This window comes from Temnothorax americanus, unplaced genomic scaffold, assembly GCF_048541705.1.
Source record: "Temnothorax americanus isolate GAGA-0224 unplaced genomic scaffold, ASM4854170v1 Scaffold62, whole genome shotgun sequence".
In the NCBI taxonomy this organism is placed as follows: domain Eukaryota; kingdom Metazoa; phylum Arthropoda; class Insecta; order Hymenoptera; family Formicidae; genus Temnothorax; species Temnothorax americanus.
The window spans coordinates 528,707-548,316 of record NW_027509769.1 but is presented as its reverse complement, the minus strand read 5'-3'; the positions used below and the strand labels follow the sequence as shown (position 1 = coordinate 548,316).

Below are 19,610 nucleotides of genomic sequence, written 5' to 3'. Positions count from 1 at the left end.
TAGGTAAATTGTTAGCATGTGAGCTATTCTAGTATTTGCGTTTATATAATGGAAATTCCAGGTATTTAAATGGAGTGAGCTTTCTTTTTTATTTTTTACATGAAAAAACGTGAATCAGATAGGATAAAAATATATTTTGCTTTAATTATTTTATAGATTACGAGAGACGTAGATTTAAAAATATTGAAAATGCCACGTTAGCTTTTTCAATATTTTATATAATTCATATAATTCCGCTATTTTTTTTTTTTTTTTTTTTCATAGTCGTCGCTATTAACACACATTTGTGAAGGCATTTTCGCGGCCGGCGCAATAAATACGCATAAGAATCACTTACGTACGTCTGGTGTAACATTCGCGGATACATTAGCAGCAATAATCGTTGGCCGAGGATTTTGCTTGGAAATGAATGTACCTGGGTTATCTCTACGGTTATAACTCGAAAAAGGGCACTTAAGGCTACAAGAAAGGGGAATGGGATGAAATATCTGCGACCCATCCTTCGCTTATGGGCCGGAATACATCACGTACTAATTCCCAAATAGGTGGCCAACCCTCCACTTCGTCTTCGAGTAAAGCTGTTCGCTTATTTTTACGCCGCTGAGAATACGCCGCGGGAAACGTTATGCAAAGCACGCCCCGGCATCGACTTGAATGGACGCTAATTTATTTCAGGGTGCTTTTGTGCGCGCATGCCGCTTTCTCTACGCACATTCGCCGTTTAAAACGACGACGGCGGGGATGAGCCTCCGAAAGATTTCACGTCATTCGCAGAAGCGTAATGTCCCGTGAAAATTTCGAAACATTTTCGCCGGTATATACGCGCTCAACGCGAAACTTTATTATCAAGTCCGACGATTGGGAACCTAATTTTGCCGAAGTTTAATAAACGTTATAGATGGAACGCTGATCTTTCTAGGTCGACGCAGGTAATATCATGCGTAGTATTATAGACACGTACATCAAGTACATGTCTATAACTTTAATATATGAACGTAATATTCACATAATATGTACATATCTGTACACGGCATACGTTCCTCTCTCTCTCTTTGCATCCTACATTATACGAACGTTAGACAAATATTTTATCTTTGATACACATGGCGATAAAAAGCTTATTTCAATTTATTTTGTTTTTTCTAGCAATTTTTTTGTATTTTTAAACTTCTTTTTTTTATTCTACATAGGTAAATTGCAGATTTAAAATATACACACATAACGCATATAGAGGAGAACATGAAAAATGTAAAAATCCATGAATAGAACGGATGATATGAAAACAATTAGAAGAGAACCACAAGCCAATGATAACTCCATTAATGGCGTTATTCATAATGTAATGTGACATGACAACGTTTGAGCTCACGCGATATGATAATAGCGCATAGTCTAATCTTAACTGGCATCGATTGCCCTGCCGTGAAATAATCAGATCGCTGATGCAGTTAAATTGAGTCACCTCGATCGCACGGGGTGGAGAGAAACGATAAAATTTGGGCGTGCCCGAAAATAATAATTGTCCGCGTTCTCCTTTGTTTGCGTCTACCGCGGCGTGTCCGCCGTGAAATTCTGGCCCCGACCGGGCCATATTGCGGTTTCCCATTAAACCGAAAGTTTTAAAGGTTTCCGTTAAACCGGTAAGCGAGTAGTTCCGACACAAGGCCTGCGGGACTACTTGATTAAAATCCCCTGAAAGTGCGACCCGCCGGGCAGAATCTCCCGGCACTCTGCATTGTTTATGGAACAATAGATAGGTTTGCCGCGCAGCTTGTAGCACGGGGTTGGCTACCAAGGATTCAGCACCCTCTCGCATCCTACTGCAGGCCGAGTAACAACTTTATCTCTTTCACCGCTTTCATTGCTGCATCACGTGTATATATATGTTGCGTTTCCTTTCAGCAGCGAAATCTTCAGCTGTGCTGTATACGGTGAAATTTAATAAAATGCAATTTTTATTTTGTCCGTAGTAAGTTTTGTAATTGAAACGCGTGGGAACACATAAATATGTAAAGATGATAACTATATATACGCGCGAAAATATATGCGCATTACAAATATTAAATATTATTATCGTATTTATCGATTTTAAAAGCATCGTCGATTCCTGGTGTCATAGTATATCCTTACATTACGTATAAAAATAAAATTCTATAATAATAAAATTATATAAGAATGAAAAAGCGCGAAGTATTCTTAGACGTGGATAAAAATGTGTGATACGTTTATAAGAGCGTCACACATAATTTGCAGCATCTTGTGTATTTTTATAACACCTTATTGCTCTTACGCAGTTCGGTCAAATGGACGTAAAGTTTCTCGCGTCTCACGATGCTTTCAACTTTATTACAAGAAAAAACTTGAATAGGTTTTCCATCGCTGTATACATATATTGTTCCTTTTGCATTTTCTTAAAATGTCGGTTTAAACTGCATAGTAAGTAACGAGGAAAAGCATATCAACTTCATTTCGTAAATTGTTCCATTTTACATATTTATGAGTGGCATACTAACAAAGATGTATAATAAACGATAGCTGCAGCTCAAGAAAGCGCACTTCTTCGTGAAATCGTTAAATCAATAGCATTACAATCAAATTCAGTTCTATATTTGTTCTAATTTTTTTGACTAATAATTGTTACCTATTACGTGAATCATTTGCAATTTTAAATTGTGTGGTGTAACGTGTATATTGCTTGTATAATATGTGCGATGGAAAATTACTCGATCGATGATATCGGAAATATGCGTAACATTTGTTGAATATGTGATTTCTATACCCAGATAAAATATGTATCTCATGTGCAATATTAAGTAACGACAGCGAGCGATAGCGCACAGATCATATTCTATCAAATATGGCAGTTTCTCTGCTAATATGACGATCCGCTTTATACCGGCCTGGTTATTCGATACGCATACACGCAATGCGTTATGTGTGTAATCTCTCTCGAAATGAGAATAAAGAAATAGGTCAGAGGTTATATGCGTATGGCATTATCGTTTGTGATATGCATTATGAGAATAATCAGAATTATGCCATCTTTTTATATGTTAAGGTACAATAAGCCATTAACTTTGTCATAGAATAGTACAATGGCACACACACACACACACACACACACACACACACACACACACACACACACACAAATCACATTACTCTAATAAATACTTATAGGCTCAATTTTTCTGTCGATCGGAACAAAATATTTGACTTTTCAAAGATTTTCTGAGCATTTGCTATCAAACAGCATCTAATTTACATATCTGCTTTGCTTTCACGCGTGGGATATATTATTGCCATTGAAATCTGTATCGGACAGAATAATCGGTGGCAATAATGCGATTATCGGTACTGGATTGTCTAATGTCTAAGCAGCTCTCGTGACAAGGTACTGGCATAATTCATCTTCGTAGAGTTTAATCTACCTCCTATCTGCTTTATGTCATCTGCGCCAGGCATATCAAACCAACATGCCAGAAATGAATGCAGCGTAGATGCAAATAGCTCTCCGGCAAGGCGCAAAGTGCTCTTTGTCGCACGACATGCAATAAAAGTTTGGACGCATATGCGCATCGCGCGCTTTCAGCTCCCCGCGCTTCGATGAATGCTATCTTCTTTGTCGACATTATCGATATCTATACATTTCGAAATAACGCTAATATTATCACGCTTATTAATTCGTGAGAAGAATTATAACTGCGGCGAACTACGCCTGCCAAATTGTATTACATGTGTTACACAATAATTACTTTGTCCGGAATATGGTATGAGGATTTTTCAGCGATCTGCTCTGCTATTTACAACGCAAAACACGTTTTAATTAAAAAGTATCGTTTAATTCAAAATTCGATTATTAATTAATTGCTTATAGGTTTCATAGCAGAGTTTACAACCTGTATTTTCCATATAGAAATGTATTTGCAAACATTTTATGCTGCAATAAAAACTGAAAATGTTAGAAGAGTATATTAAATATATTTTCCTAAACCTTTTGCAGTTTACGTACTAATATATGTGAACATTTTATGTTCCAGTGAATGTTGTGGATGGCGAAGTGCTGCATATCGTGAAGATAAGCCGTCTTCACATGGGAGCTTATTTATGCATAGCTTCAAACGGCGTTCCGCCATCGGTGAGCAAACGCGTCTCGCTACGTGTGCAATGTAAGTTACTAATTTTGCCACGTTATCAAAGAATTTCCATCACGCGCCGTAAACATTCCTTGAAATTTAGTACACACATAAACGTAATATGAATAATAGATGCAATTCTTAATAAAAGGCAGAAATTGCGCGCAGTGATAACATTTTTAATAAAAAGAAATAAAAGCAGAAAATAATATTGAAAGATTTTCCATACCATTTAATATTTATTTATAAATACCGATCGGAGAAACACTTCAAAATATTCGTAAAGCGACGGATCCGTGCCCGTCCATGGCCATTAACCTAACGAATTCAGATAAAACCAATAGTTCGCAAAAGCTGCGATTTTAATATTGATTTCTCTGATTGAAAAAGTTTGTGGGAATTATTTTCCAGCGTGAGTATCTCGAAACTGAACCAATCGAAACTTCGCAAAATCATGTCGGATCGAACATAAATTAAAATATCTGAATGAGTATATATTATACTTTAAATGTTTTATATTTTTATAGTATTTTTTAATATATTTAAATTGTTAATTATATATATATATATATCTAGATACAGTGTATAGATATACAGTATGAAATAAATAAATAATAAAATACCTCTCTCTATCTCCTCTACTCTCTCCTCTCTCTCTCCCTCTACCTCTCTCACTCTCTGTCATCTGTAACTAAGAATTTTTTAAATTAAACTTAGAATAATACTTTCGTGCCATGTCCGGGCTGGATTCTGATAACCTAATATTTTTGTATGCATTTTGTATATTTTTTTTTAAATGGGAAAAATGAATTGCAGTTCAACAAACTGCGCGCCGATTATTTGTCGGTCTTGAAACACAATTCTCCATTGGAACAGTATAAATATATGTATTTAAATCATTTAATCAATTTAACTCAAAGATAACATTTTTCTCTAAATTGAGAATCATATCGGTCCAATTTTACTTATTATTGTTATAATAATATACTTTCTTTTAACTTATTAACTCTTTAAAATTAAATAAAACACGAAAATTCGTCGGCCTATATAAGTGACAATAATTTTAATCAAAACGACGTTTCGACCTCTACTTTGGGTTCTTATCAAGTTATAAGTTATTTAGCAATGCTGGAACAACACAAATTGCACCTACTGATCACATAGTTTAACGATAATAATAAGATTCAAGATCTGACGCGCAATTCAATGTAAGTTTTGTATTTATACTTGCACCATTGTTTAATAATTTCTGTGTAATACCGGCAATTTGTGTTGTTCCAGTAAGGACCCAAAGTAGAAATCGAAACATGCGTCGTTTTGATTAAAATTATTGCCAGTTAGGCCGACAAATTTTCGTGTTTTATTTTTTTATCACTGGCGAAGAATTATTTTATTGATCTTTAAAATTAATTACAGTTTGTGAAAAACAATTATATCTAATACATATACACATATATAATGCACGCATAATTCTGTTTATTGCATTATATTTACAATGTAAATTCAATATCGGATATACATATTTTTAGGGATTTATTTAGTATGGATTATATTGATTTCACATCAATATCATACTATTGAATACTGGATTTTGCACTGACATTATTGATTCCTCCGGTATATCTATATGCCATTAGCGAAAACTACGATGTCATCGTAATACTATGCACTTTGGTATTATGATAAGAGTGGGATAAAAATTGAGAAGAGAAGCGACTATTGTCGCGTAAGGATACCGGCGTATTTTTCTGTACAAGAAAAGATGATAAGAAAGGATGATGGAGAGAAACCCGTTTTTATCATGCCTCCCCGATTGCGAAGGCGCGCGTAACTTGCATGCTGGTCGCTGGAAGTAGTAAAGCACGATGTTGGATATATTATATTTTTAATGAACTCGACGTGGTTCATAAACGTTAGAAATGAAATAAAGCCACTACTTTTCTTTGATATATAAACTACGCTAATATCGTTGCTCGTGAACTAGTTTTTATTAATATCTCGACATTACGCCAACTCTGCGTACGTTGTACATAATTTCCAACAAGTCTTGTAGTATTATAAATATCTTGTAGTATTTTATGTTCTATCGTGCTATAGATTTGACAAAATATTACAATTCACAACATATTATTCATGAAATATAAATTATATTTTTAATGACAATTTTCTTTTATTGTTAGACTAAAAATACATGTTTTTTAACATTGATTATAAGTATTCGTTCGTGCAAAACTGCAAAATAATCATAGGTATAATACGTTAGAAAATTTGTACCTAAATTTGAGTCACGCATTAACATACTGTGATATAATTTAAATTGTAGTGTTTTACATTGCATTGTAAAAATTTGAAAGTAAATATCAATAATTATAAAGATAAATACATTTATATGTAGGAGCAGGATAAGTGAACTGATCATATTTAACGAACATCGCTGCAACTCGACGAAGAGTGGTTGTTCTTCATCCGAAGCATTCTCGCGCGATGCGCCATGCATTAGGTCGGTTTTCAACGTCTCATTTAGCCACCGATTTATGGGCGGCTACTTGACCCAGATATGGTCGATATACGTCCATGCAGTCTCTCCGCACAGTCATTTCAACCGTCGCCCATCTACCCAACAATTCTCGGGTTCTACTTAGTTTGGGGTGCGAAACGCGTCTCCGCGCCGTCTTTTCTGGCACATTAGTTTCTCGCTTCTGCGCCTCTTTCTTCCCATAAGCGAGCACAAATATTAATAATCGTCCGAGAAATTTGAGGCTCGAACGGCAATTTCGTACGAGTGTCACGAATTGCGTCAACTATTTGGCCACTTACACGCGACCCACGCGGCATAGTATTTTTTTCAGATTTTTCCAGAAATATTATATGGCATACTGTGCTATATTCTCCCGGATGTTGACTTGCCGACGGTGCGTGGTGCATGATAAACGCACGAGTATTACTAACTCATGGCGTAAATTAATACCGGTCGTGTATCACAGAAATATATCGTCTAACAACTTTTTCAGTGACTTTATCTTTAGTGCATTAGAGGTGGATGGTGTGCAATTATAATACAATAAAGATTGAGTTTATTCCAGCGATAGTTGTGATTATGAAATAAAAAGTTTTTAAGATTTTATTTCTGGAAAAATTAAAATCTGAAGCTAATTATATTTCAGACATGTAGATATAAATATAATATATACTTAACTTTTTCTGGATTAGTGATTTAATACTTACATAAACGTTACAGACTCGTAAATCAAATTTTTAGACGTGCCAGCATAAATGTTTCAGTAAATAAAAATTATATTTTTAAATTACGTATTAAATAATATGCTATGAAATTGTAGTCTCGTTTAGTGTCGAAAAATTCATTGATAGCAGCAGGATGGTTGGGAAGGGAGATAGGTGGAAAAACTATCCTCTGCTGAAAGTGCACTCTCTACTAGTAAATTGCGATTTACGTCCGTCCGTAAAAGACGAAACTATGACACGACTCTATCCATACATCGATGAGGTATCAATATCGATCGGAAAAGAACTATCACATATTCACGATACAACAATATCAATTGAATTTTTATATAAAATGGTACAGCTTCTTTAAAGTACTTGCCTATAATAAGTATAAAACTTAACTAGCAAAATGATAAGCTAATAGTTTCATAAAATCAATATTGATCAGAAAAGAACAGTCACGTATTCACGATACACCAATATCAATTAAATTTTTATATAAAATGGTACATTTTCTTTAAAGTACTTACTTATAATAAGCATAAAACTTAACTTAGCAAAATGATAAGCTAATAGTTTAATAAAAAATACACATATTTCTTGCGAGAATCAGAATTTAACTATAAGAGAACTTATAAAGAATTCAATCAGATTGTATACTAAAAATTTCTCTTTTATTAGAATGTGTGTTTGTCAAATATAATTTACATATTTTTAAAAACGTACCGTAGCAAAGATACTTATAAATTCGTAAAACAGATTGATGAGAGATTTTATGGGAACATTTTTTCTCATTAAAAGAATGAATAAAATTAGAATAAATACACAGCCAAGGAGAAACTCTTTATGTTGCAACCTGTTTTGTTCTTCCAGTAGAAAATTTCTTGATGAAGCCAATGTGCAGTCTACATTGCACGCAATGGCATGTCTATTTTTGGATAGTGCTTTTAAATCATGACAACCTCCAAAGATGAGAGACTACATACATATATATATAGTTGCATGCAATATTGCGCGCTTTTTTGCGAGGTTCTGCTGAATTTTCGGACGTCAAAAACGACTTGTAACTTGGAGAGGAAAAGAGAATTCTGAATACATATTTGTACAAGCTTTCTACATTGTTTTAATGAGTTCGCCGCTTAGCATTTAATATAGGCTGCTTCAGCATTTAACTTCAAACTGTTAGATTGGCCTGATCTCAAGCAAGATAATTTCCATTTGTTAATATTGTGTGCTGCATTTGTATTTTACAAATATTCTATATTCTATATACTACAAATTTTATAAATATACGAGCTATATAATTATATAAAACGTACACGCAGCAAGACTTTACGAATATCGTTAGTTGATTCAGTTGTTACAATCAATTTAAAACTCTGAAATATTATTACATTTTCCGCAATTACTATTTTGTCTTATATATTAATGCAAATTTATTCATTGCGTCCCATCGTTCCTAGCAACTGGAAAGTATATATACATAATTCATGGTGAATATCATTTCTATTTTACAGTTCCACCCATGCTCTCTATACCAAATCAGTTGGAAGGAGCGTATATTGGACAAGACGTTACTCTTGAATGTCACACCGAAGCTTATCCGAACTCGATAAATTATTGGACAACCGAACGCGGCGACATGATAGTCTCTGGTAATTTTAAAAATCCGAATGCACATATTTCTTACAATCATTGCATGTTTGATTCGATTTGATATACTTAGAATTCAGATAATAATTAAGCAAAAAGAAATAGCGTTTTAGTTGTTTTTTAAATATTACTTATCTGACTGCATGTCTGATATGGAAATAATCATGCAACGTGGAGAAAGAATATCAAAACTGATAGTAATAATATTCTTGAGTATTCTAGTCGTCACTTGTTTATAAAATTGTACAAATTGTAATAGATTTTTATAATGAAATATTAATTATCAATTTTATTTTAAGAATAAGTGGAAAATTGAAAATTTAAAAATTCTGACTACTCGCTGAAAACTTTATACTCGAAGTGTGAAAGATGTAAACAAGTCATTATTAGAAGGTTTCGACGTATAAATGTAAATAAAAAAATGCCATGTGCATTTGATATACGTACATTTAAAATCTCTCGTCTTATCACAATTTCACAATTTTATTTTTAAATGGAAGCCAGAGAACCTGGTTTTATTGGCACAGGCAATTCGGTTTCAGGCGACAAGTACGAGGCGGTAGCCACCGACAGTGGTTACAACAAATACATGATGCTAAAGATACGGAACGTCGGCCCGAAAGATTTCGGTTCGTATAAATGCGTCGCACAAAATTCTCTTGGCGGAACGGATGGTGTCATCAAGTTAGATGGTAAGTCGCGCAACGATAATAATAAAGATATCTGTACAATATTTGATGCGACATGAGTAAAGTAAAATTCGATAAAAATATATCCTCGCAAAGTGAAAACGTTTAGCGTCGCGCATTGAAGAATATCGAGCAAAGTGATATCACGTTGCGGTCTATTTAAGATCGATTATTCGAAATCGACGTTTGCGCGCTAATGATGAAATAATTGGTTTCCAATAGTCAGTTGCTTAAAGATATTTGAGCCTTCGCCGTTAACGAGCAGTAGACGGGATTGAATATACTTCTCTTACGAGCATTAATCATAAATTGCTCATTAAATTTGTATCGGACAAAATTATTCGACATAATGCAATTATCAAAGGTTTTTCCCCGTTAAGGATTTTACATTGTTATGAAATACAGGTTTGAATATAGCACGAATTGCGAAAATCTCAATTCTGAATAATACACGAAAGCGGAGTAAATAGATATGATATAGGGCGTGGAAGTTTGTGAGGTTTTATGGCGAAACTCCGAAATGTATTGTTTTCTTGACAACGCTAATAGTAGAGTGTAGAAAGGGAAGTTTTGTTTAGTTTAACCGACGACCTACACGAAAACAATTGTAGACCGCTTCAACGTGTCTCATCAGCACTTGTGAAGCGGACTTGTGAAGAGTAATCATGAAATCTAAGCAAACTTCTACGGTATAATGATACTTAACATATTTGTGTCCATCTTCAATAACATTTACATCTATCAGCCTGCATCATCGGAGAATGCAATTTTATAACATTGTCGCGCGAATTTAATATTAAAATATACCACTTTTAACACAGAAATTCCAGCTCCATCGACAACATCCACGACGCAGCCGCCATATTACGCAACATCAGCGCACAAGAATGGTAATTGAAGTTATCTAAATATTGATATTGTTTTTCAGTTTATGTCTGTATTTGTTATATATACGATAAGTACGTGTATGTGTAGGACAGCTGTAGAAAAGATTACATCGTGATCTAAATTGAGCGGTAAGGTAATGCTTTAACCGCCGGAAGCATCTAATGTGGATCTCGAATTAGGTAGAATAACGTTTTCAACTCAGGATCGAGCGAAGCTTCTGAGAGAGAAATCCGGCATTTATTTATTTTCTCGATTCCTAAGTAAAACCATCCGTTTCCACTCCTCCGTTCGCCAGCAGCCTACCGTAGAGCACCAATGTAAAACCGCCTTTGTGTAATGCATTTTAGGTAGAAACAGTAACAAGAAATCACGACAACGACCTATCGACTACGAGGTCGAGGAATGGCGAAATCCAGGTCAGTAAATATCTATTTTAACACGCTCCGCGCAGAGCTCAGGCATTTCCCACGACGATACACGTTCCGTCCGACCGCCATGTGTCGTTCGAGTAATTAGCGTAATTAAAACCTCGTCAATGCTGTACGATCGGGCGGGAGGAGAAAGAGCCTAAGAGAGAAAATCCACTAAATTGGCAATGCTCGGTGATCCACTTTATCCGCGAGCGAATTACTTTATCGCGTTACTCGGCCCCTTTTATTGACCGGGAAGGATTCTGCGGTCATTCCTTTCGCTGTCGTAAAATCCAATGTGAGGATATACGTTAACTGGCTATTTGCTTAAGCTCATTGAGCGAAAGTCAATAATCATGTGATAAATGTGAAATTTTTTGCGAATTTAAATAAAAGCGCACTCTGTAAATGAAGTAACTGATGAAGAGTTAAAAAGTTCCGACAAAAACTTTTGCTCAACATTATTAACTTAAAAAACACAATAGTGACTGATATGTAAGTTTCTATTACTACTGAGTTTAATTAATCTTTTTATTGAAAAATTTTGAGTATAATAATTATTTTTTTTTATAAATATCTTTTTGATGAAAAATTTACATTTGTATTATTGTTATAATTCTGTATATACATAATGATTGTATATACCGTGTTGTGTTCCATTACAAATGCTCTTGTATCGATCAGGTTTAAGCTGTAAGGGGTTATAAGATGTTCTTCGAAACATTTTAGCGTAAATCCTACATACAAGTTTATTATCCTCAGATTCTGAATTTCAACCGCAATAACAGTTGATATGTTCCACGAGGCATCCAATCACATTTCATGCCTCGACAAACACAGAGGGTCATTGTTTTTTTTTATGAGAATTTGGTGTATTTTCCAAACAATAATATAGTTATAGTTAAATTGCATATAAGAGTTTTAGTGTCTAAATCTGTTTAAACGGATTGTTTTCGCGATGCTTTCCGATTTCTATTGCAAAAGGTAGACTTTGCGCGTTAACGACTTGAAGCACTTCACAGATCCTTATATTATACAAGCCAGCTGACGGAGATTGGCGGCAGAATGCAAGTTCAAAACTCACTTGGAATGACTTTGTTCAAAGATTTCCCCGAGCGTCAGGCCAGCTTTCCCTTCCTGAAGTTTACTTTCAATTAATGAAAAACGAGCTGCGTTGACCCGCGGCCGTCTGCTGCCTCCGGTATCAGGAAGTGGAAAGAAGGAAATGGAGAGAGGCAAACTCCTCCGTTATTTTTTCTTCTCGCTTCATGTCTTTTCCTTCCTTTCCCTAAAAATCGATTGCCTTCTTACCTCGTGTGCGTACAATTGTATTTTGTATTGATTATACTGTTCGACTATTTCTTACAATCAACCGCTTCTTATCTGTTGTTATAGAAACAATTAATATATATTCACTTTATAATACCTACGAAGTTAAATTACAAATTACATAGAATGATTTTTACAGGCCATTTATCGTAATTTTTGACAGCATACACTTGATTAAATCTAATTCAAGAAATTTGATTGCAACAGAATAGTTTACAAAAAATAATTTGTTCAAATGAGTAAGCTTTTGTTATGTTATTTTATTATATACATAGATTATACCAATGAAAGACAAAAACTCGTAAATATAGATTAAAATTGAACTTGCACAGTAGAAGATTTTTGTTGCGCCACAAATCAGTCGGAAAAAGTTATTGACGTATTTTCGATAAGTGGCCAAATGATTTTAGCGTTCGTTGTAACTAATCAGAAGTTCGAATACCTCGGAGCGATTTTGAAGCCACTGAAATATAATCAATGGTAAGAGAATGTACAGACTAAAGCGCCAGTAAAGATGTTGTTAAAGTGTTGGAAAATGGCTCGTCTGTCGCCGACCATGCGGAAAGTCACGTACAGTGGATTTTACTGGTAGGTGGGAATAACTTTTTCCGAACGGACGTGCGGTTTCGACGTCCGTTTCTGGCGGGCAAGCCAAGGGGCACGATGAACTACGCTCGAGAAACGCCTTGCATTTGGGACGACTATCTGCCAGTGCTAGGATAAAAGCAAAAAAGGTCATTGTTCTCAAGTTGTTACATTCTAGCTTTTTGCAGAGAACAAATTTTGATAATATCGTTCTAAACGTCCTAAATATCTGTTTGCTAAGAAATAAGAGAAATTTTTCAGAAAATAATAATTGAAGTTTAAACTTTATCAGAGATAGATAGATAGATAGAGAGAGAGAGAGAGAGTCCAGACGGATAACGATAATAATAACTTGAAAAATCATTTACTTATTAATTAATATTAATATCGAAAATAAAATTTTGAATATCATAGTCTACGCACAATATATTTTTTATAGGACTGTTATATTGTTTAATTTGTTAAATATATGAAGGTATTATAACATTGATATTGTCAATATGACCTAGTTTTGAAATTTTAATGGAACAGTTTGAAAGTGAAACTAATAAAACAAGTAAAAGTTTTGTTTCATCCAGATAGTACCGCTGTTAATAAATGCAACTTGTTACAAGAGAATAGATCCTAGATTATTCGATAATGCCGTGGGTGGAAGTCATTAAGGTAAATCGGGGTCATGAAGTTTTATCGCCGCAATAATCGTACATTCTGATGTATGGCCTACCGTCATTGATATATTCGTTTCTATAACATTACTGACTGTACATTAGTGCCACAGGTGGCGATGTTGATTCGACTTCAATTCATTTATCAAAGTTCGGACAATCAATAAAAGTTACCGTCGGCAGATGTGAGTTTAATCGGATAAAAATGGAGCTTTTTCTAAAGTTTCTGACGCCAGCATACCATTCAATCTACTTCATACAGTAGATATTTATAGAATTTACCGATAACTGTTTATACGCTCTTCAGACTAACCGTACGCGTAAATTTAACTCTTTTATTAACACACTTATTATTAAATCTATTTAAAGGTTAATTCACGCTTGATGTAGGTCTATGTGAATCAGGACTTTTTATTTTTAATTGTTATGATCATCAGACAATGTTATAAGAGAGCATATATAATTTTGTTTCGTTCGCAGAGTTATGTTGAAAATTACTTTCTTTCGCGTACTGGAGCGTAAAAATTTGTTTAAACAACCTTATTAAAGTTTACGGACTTTAAGTGTAGCTGTGCACACCGGAAGCACGATATATCATGACACGCTTCGCGTAGCAGCTCCTAGCGTATCTCACCGGTGTCTCATCGCTCTTCTCGCCACATAACAAATGAAAAAGCTCGCAAGACACATCTGCGAATTACTGCGGCGCCGCAATTAATCCAGTAACATTTCATCCGGCTGGTTTCTTTGATGATAACGACTGATAAGAGCCGATTTAACAGACGTCGGATGTATTTACCCTTCCTGCGTTCTCTGGGGGAGTGGAGGGGGGCCTGACCGCTTCTCATCGCCGAGGGTTTTATCTCGTTAAAAAGGGATTTGCGCGAGTTGAACATCGCAGAAATTCCAGTAGAACTGAAAGTTCGCTCGAATTTAATTCCTGGACGCGCGCGAGCAGGGGGAGGGGTTCACGACTCTCCTCCTCGTCCTTTTCTCTCTTTGTCCCCCCCCCCCTCGTTTTGCATTATCCGCAACAACTCCTCGTATTTATCTCCCGTATCCGCCCGTTACCGTACGTGCATGTATACGGTCGCGCCGAGAATGAGGCCACCGAGGAAATGAGCCGCCGAGCTGGACGATTTTTGCGTATTCTCAAGCGCTACCAACTATTTGTTCCGGGCGCCGCGCAGCTGGCAAACGGCGATAGCGCGGGCCACGTTACGTGAAAATACAACCAAGAAGTTTGTCCAAAACGCGGTGTCGACGGCGCGGCGGTGGTGTTCGCGGTTGGCGATACAAAGTGCGGAATGGTATTCCGATGGTCGTCTGTCTTGCGGCTAACCCCATTGACCGGCGCGAAAGAATATTATTTCTTGGTTGATTAATAAACTGTCTCCTTTACTATTAGCAGCACACTCGAGCTTTCTTTATTATATATAAGTGCTAGTTATATGATATTTGTGACAGAAATACAAATTTCAGATTGCTGTCACAAATATCACAACTGGCACTGAGAGGGATGTAAATTATTTACGCAGGATTCACGCTTATAAGAGAAATAAAATTTATTTTTTGAATATACAAATTTTATATTTGTTAAGAGAAAAGCAAATAAAACTCGATTTCAGAATATATAAATAATATATTTATTATGAATAAGTAATTCGTATTTTTAATAAAATAATATTTTATTTTAATAACGGTTTCCTTCCTGTTATAAGTAAAATTGGATGACACAGCGTCCATGTTATTTGATGGAAATTGATGGACAGGTTTAAAATGGTTCTAATTGTTGCATATATTGATTAAATGTTCATTTCCAGCGCATAGTCTGCAGCAAAGTATATTATATCGAAGAAATTTTTACGACGAATATTCTAAAACGATTTATAATTGACTATATAGAATTAATCAATCAAATTTTTGAAAACTTGTTAACCCAATCAACAGAAATAATCTAGTATAGCTTGGATTATATAAGCTAACTAGACACTTGCAAATAACTACTACACTCGCGTTTCTCTCTTGTTCGATCTTCTGCTTGTTCCGTCGTATAACGAGAGTTGGATAGTCTGCTGTGTAATGTATTTATGTCACAAAAATAATATTATTATGACCGATACGCAAATGAATTTCATCACATATATAAATAGAAGCCATTACGTCCACTAAATGCATTAAACACATGCAATTCGTTGAAAACCTCTTTTACCTGTTCTTCAATTTTACAACTTTTATGGTAACGCATTTTACAGAGAACAATGCATAACCTTTAGAGATATTTTAGGTGTTTTTATATGTTCATCTGTATTGAATTATTGGCCTCATCAAGAACAGTAAATCAATTATAACCCGGTAGAAGAAAACGAAGGAATATGAGAGAGAAATAGAATTGAGATTTGTGTAATATATTTTCTCGATTTCCCAGATATATTTATAAACTTTTAAAGTACATAAAGTAGTACTTGTACTTATATCTCGATCTTATAAAATTATTTATAATAGTAAATGCTCAAATTTATAACACATCTAAAGATCTATGACCGCGTGTACTCTGATCAATATATCCCAGGACTGATCAACGAAAGTATATAGGCTGATATTCATATAGTCAGATCTTATACCTATTTAAGATCGTCTTAAGTTTATCTTAGATGCTGAACAGCTTGTTTCATTGGCTACGGAGTATCTAAAGATAAACCTAAGACGATCTTTTTAGATATAAGATCTGACTATGAATATTGGCCATAATATTTTATATCTTAATGTTTCAGTCTTTTTTTCAACTCTTTCTTTTCTTCTCGTAGCTCTTCTTTTTGGGAACAAGTTAGAAATTATACTCGAGAAAATGAATGGTTACTTTATTATGTCCATATAATAAGTGTTCCCGTTCTGCTTCTGGAACAACCGCAGCGTAGTTTTGTCTGTTTCCAGACTACGATAGGGATTACGGCCCGGCGTCGATGAGGCCACCGGGTGAGGTGCCGGACGTCCGGAGCCCGGGCGTGTACCATCGTGCGCGGCTCGTTCTTCATCTCTCCTCGAGCCTTCTGTCACTGCTGCTACCGGCCATCCGAAGGTGATTCTCACGTCGCAGGAACGGGGCTTCCAGTTCTAGTGTTTATTGGTCGGTAACCGGGCCGGAGACTGCCGGTGCGCGCGCGGTTACCGTTTCCCGGTGCGCCGTCTCCGGGCAAATGACGGACGAGTGCGACGAAACGGGCCGCGCTTAAAATTATTTTCGTACTAAAAGTAAACTTATACAGAGAGAAAAAAAGAGCGCAAAGAATATATATATATATAATATATATATGAAAAAATATATATGAATATATAATATATAAAATATGTTGTGAAGTATATATATGCGGTGAGTACGAAGTTACATTTAGGCTTTCTCGACTGATCGGCGCTCGTGTGAAAATAGCCCGACTCGGTACTCCTATACACGGATAAGCTTCTCGCGTTTCGCGACCGTCTCAACGATCTCTCTTGAACGGAAACGTCAAGGAGAAATGCTGCGCGGCGCATACATTGAGAGCGACCCGTCACCCGCGATGTCCTTCCACCGGGTGATCCCGCGCTGAATAGCTTCGGGGATTGGGAATACTTAAACCGTGGCGAGAAAACCAGAGACTTCTCGCTGGCAATTCGGGATATCTCGAGGACTGAAAATCCCCGCCCGGGCACTTGTGTGTCCGCCTCTGATCTTTTCTACTTAATCGATGCGGAATGTTAGATTAGCAAAAGCTTTTGATAATTCGGAACACAACAACGCGTGAATCTGCTCGGATTCATTCTAGTATGACCTCTATAATATTTCCCCCGTAACACGCAGATTTCAAAAATATCGCAATTCACGATTGGCCGCATATTAATGTAACATTCTCCGAACGCTGCTCGATCATCCGTAATTATATAACCCCCCCCCCCCCCCGATATATTTTTCACTCATATTCATCGGATTCCGATACATCGGATTCCGTGCGAAACGAAACGTCATGTACATTTGTTGTAATTCGCTAAACCATTCAATAACCATTAGGCGCTAATTAATTGTTTTTTTTTTTGGAAAAATTGAGGGATAGGTTCGTATACTTTCTTATCGACATTTTTGTGTTATACGCACGCATTTTCGCCATATCACGAGAAAGACAAGAGAGAACTGTATTCAGTAAATATACATATACGTATACATAAAACCGTAAAAAAGAATATAAATAAACAGATATATATATATATATATATATATATATATATATATATACACATACGTACGGATCGTATAGTTATGTCGAAACGCATCGCTCGGTAATCTCGTAATTAGCTGTTCGATTGATAAGGAGTGCAAGTATAATTCAAGCGCGTGGTCCTACATGCGTTTATGCGGGGCGCGACTGCTAACAGAGTTCGAAACGGAAATCTGTAAGTTCGCGCCCAAGTATGTGTGTCCTGGGGAAAGAATTAACGCTAGACATCAAGTAGCCTCGAATCATCGACGACGGTGACGCAGAGAGCTTCGTGGCTTCTTTTTGCGCGATTATGACATTTCGATGGAGCGTAAGTACGGTTTCTATCGCGCGGTCGCGCGACCGCGGTTATCAGAAACGTGTAACAATCCAGAAAAAGATGCAGCGCGTACTCTTGTTACAATTAATGCTGAATATAGGGCGTATATACATATATATATATAAATATCACTCTCTCGTTCTCGAATCGCTATATTGTCGAAAAATTGATTGGCAACGGTATTTCCGAAAGTGATACTTCATATTCGCGCAAATTCCTATTTTTCACTTCTCGTTTTGTCCATCGCGTGACCGCGAGGGTGCGGCTATCATGGGCATGTACGAAGAGAATGCTCTGCGACGCTTCAACCACTTTGAATCTCCTCTTACGTTGTACCTGATCATATCGTAAATTGCCATCATACCGTTCGATCTCAGGCGAAACGGATGTGACACGTTGTATGCGCCTTTCCCTGTTAATTCTGTAAATATTGTAGATACGTTGTGCTGTGATCAGTCTGGATCGTCGTCTTTGAGAGGATGACTCGAGGCTGCGCTTGTTAAACCGAGTGTAGAAGGCGAGTGTTGTGAATATTATATATATACTGTTTGAGATGATATACGGCGGTATTCGATACGATAACGTCGTTTAGTAGAATACCAATGAGGCTGCAGCGATCGTAGCTATATCTCAAATTAAGTTATAATATAACGTTATTAATGTATCATGTCCGACGATTTCACTATGTCAAACGATTTTTATGTACTGGGTGCATCGCCTCGAATGATACGCGCACCGACGATTAGATATAGATAGTGGAACTGTCGGCCTGTATATCTTAATAAATCGAGTACATGACTGCCATTATGCACGCGTTGTTTATTAATAAACATCCTTGGGATAAGCCGAATATTTAATTATCCCGTAATCAGTGTCACATTTGCAATAATTTTGCTACGTTTTTAATAATATGTTTGTATTTACGTTGCAGATTTTATTTTTTTGTTGTATATTCCCGTATCTTCTTCAGAACGAAAAATTGAAAGGAAAGAAAGTTTTCTTGCAAGAGGAAAGAAAGAGAGAGGTAAGTATTATTAATTATTTATGCATGTGTATGTGTGAGTTGATACATAATTCGATTTATAAATAATTTTATTGCAATTTGAAAGAAAATAAATTTAAATATCTTGAAAATATTATAAATATTAGTAAAATTTAGAATACTTATTAAATAGTAATATTTATTAAATTTATAGCCGCGCATCATAAAATTACAGTTAATATGGATGATTAATAAATTCTCTTATGTCGAGTATTTTTTAATTTAATTATTGAAAAATTATATTCATAATAAATTATATATATTTAATTTTAATTAAGTTATAATTAATATGAGCATCAGTAATATCATAATAAATTTCTGTGGAAAATATATTACATTTATTAATTTTCATTTTTAACGATTTTATTAATTTACCTACTGATGTATCATAAATTAGCATCATAAGGACATATTATAAT

The 19,610-nt window shown here is 35.5% G+C and overlaps 1 protein-coding gene across 7 annotated transcripts in view; it reads left to right on the top strand.

Annotated features, from left to right (window-relative positions):
• The window catches only part of LOC143905472 (neurotrimin), a 175,226-nt gene extending 156,270 nt beyond the window's left edge, over window positions 1-18,956 (top strand). For 4 of the 7 annotated variants that reach the window (XM_077420913.1, XM_077420910.1, XM_077420912.1 and 1 more), the window contains exons 6-11: window positions 4,041-4,169; window positions 8,879-9,016; window positions 9,542-9,706; window positions 10,525-10,593; window positions 10,939-11,007; window positions 16,515-18,956. In XM_077420913.1, the coding sequence (XP_077277039.1) occupies window positions 4,041-4,169; window positions 8,879-9,016; window positions 9,542-9,706; window positions 10,525-10,593; window positions 10,939-11,007; window positions 16,515-16,663 (719 nt within the window). In that variant the 3' untranslated portion in view covers window positions 16,664-18,956. Of the gene's footprint in view, window positions 1-4,040; window positions 4,170-8,878; window positions 9,017-9,541; window positions 9,707-10,524; window positions 10,594-10,938; window positions 11,008-16,498 lie in introns of all 7 variants that reach the window. The other 3 variants (XM_077420911.1, XM_077420915.1, XM_077420914.1) reach the window with 3 other exon arrangements.
• The last annotated feature ends 654 nt before the right edge of the window (window positions 18,957-19,610 follow it).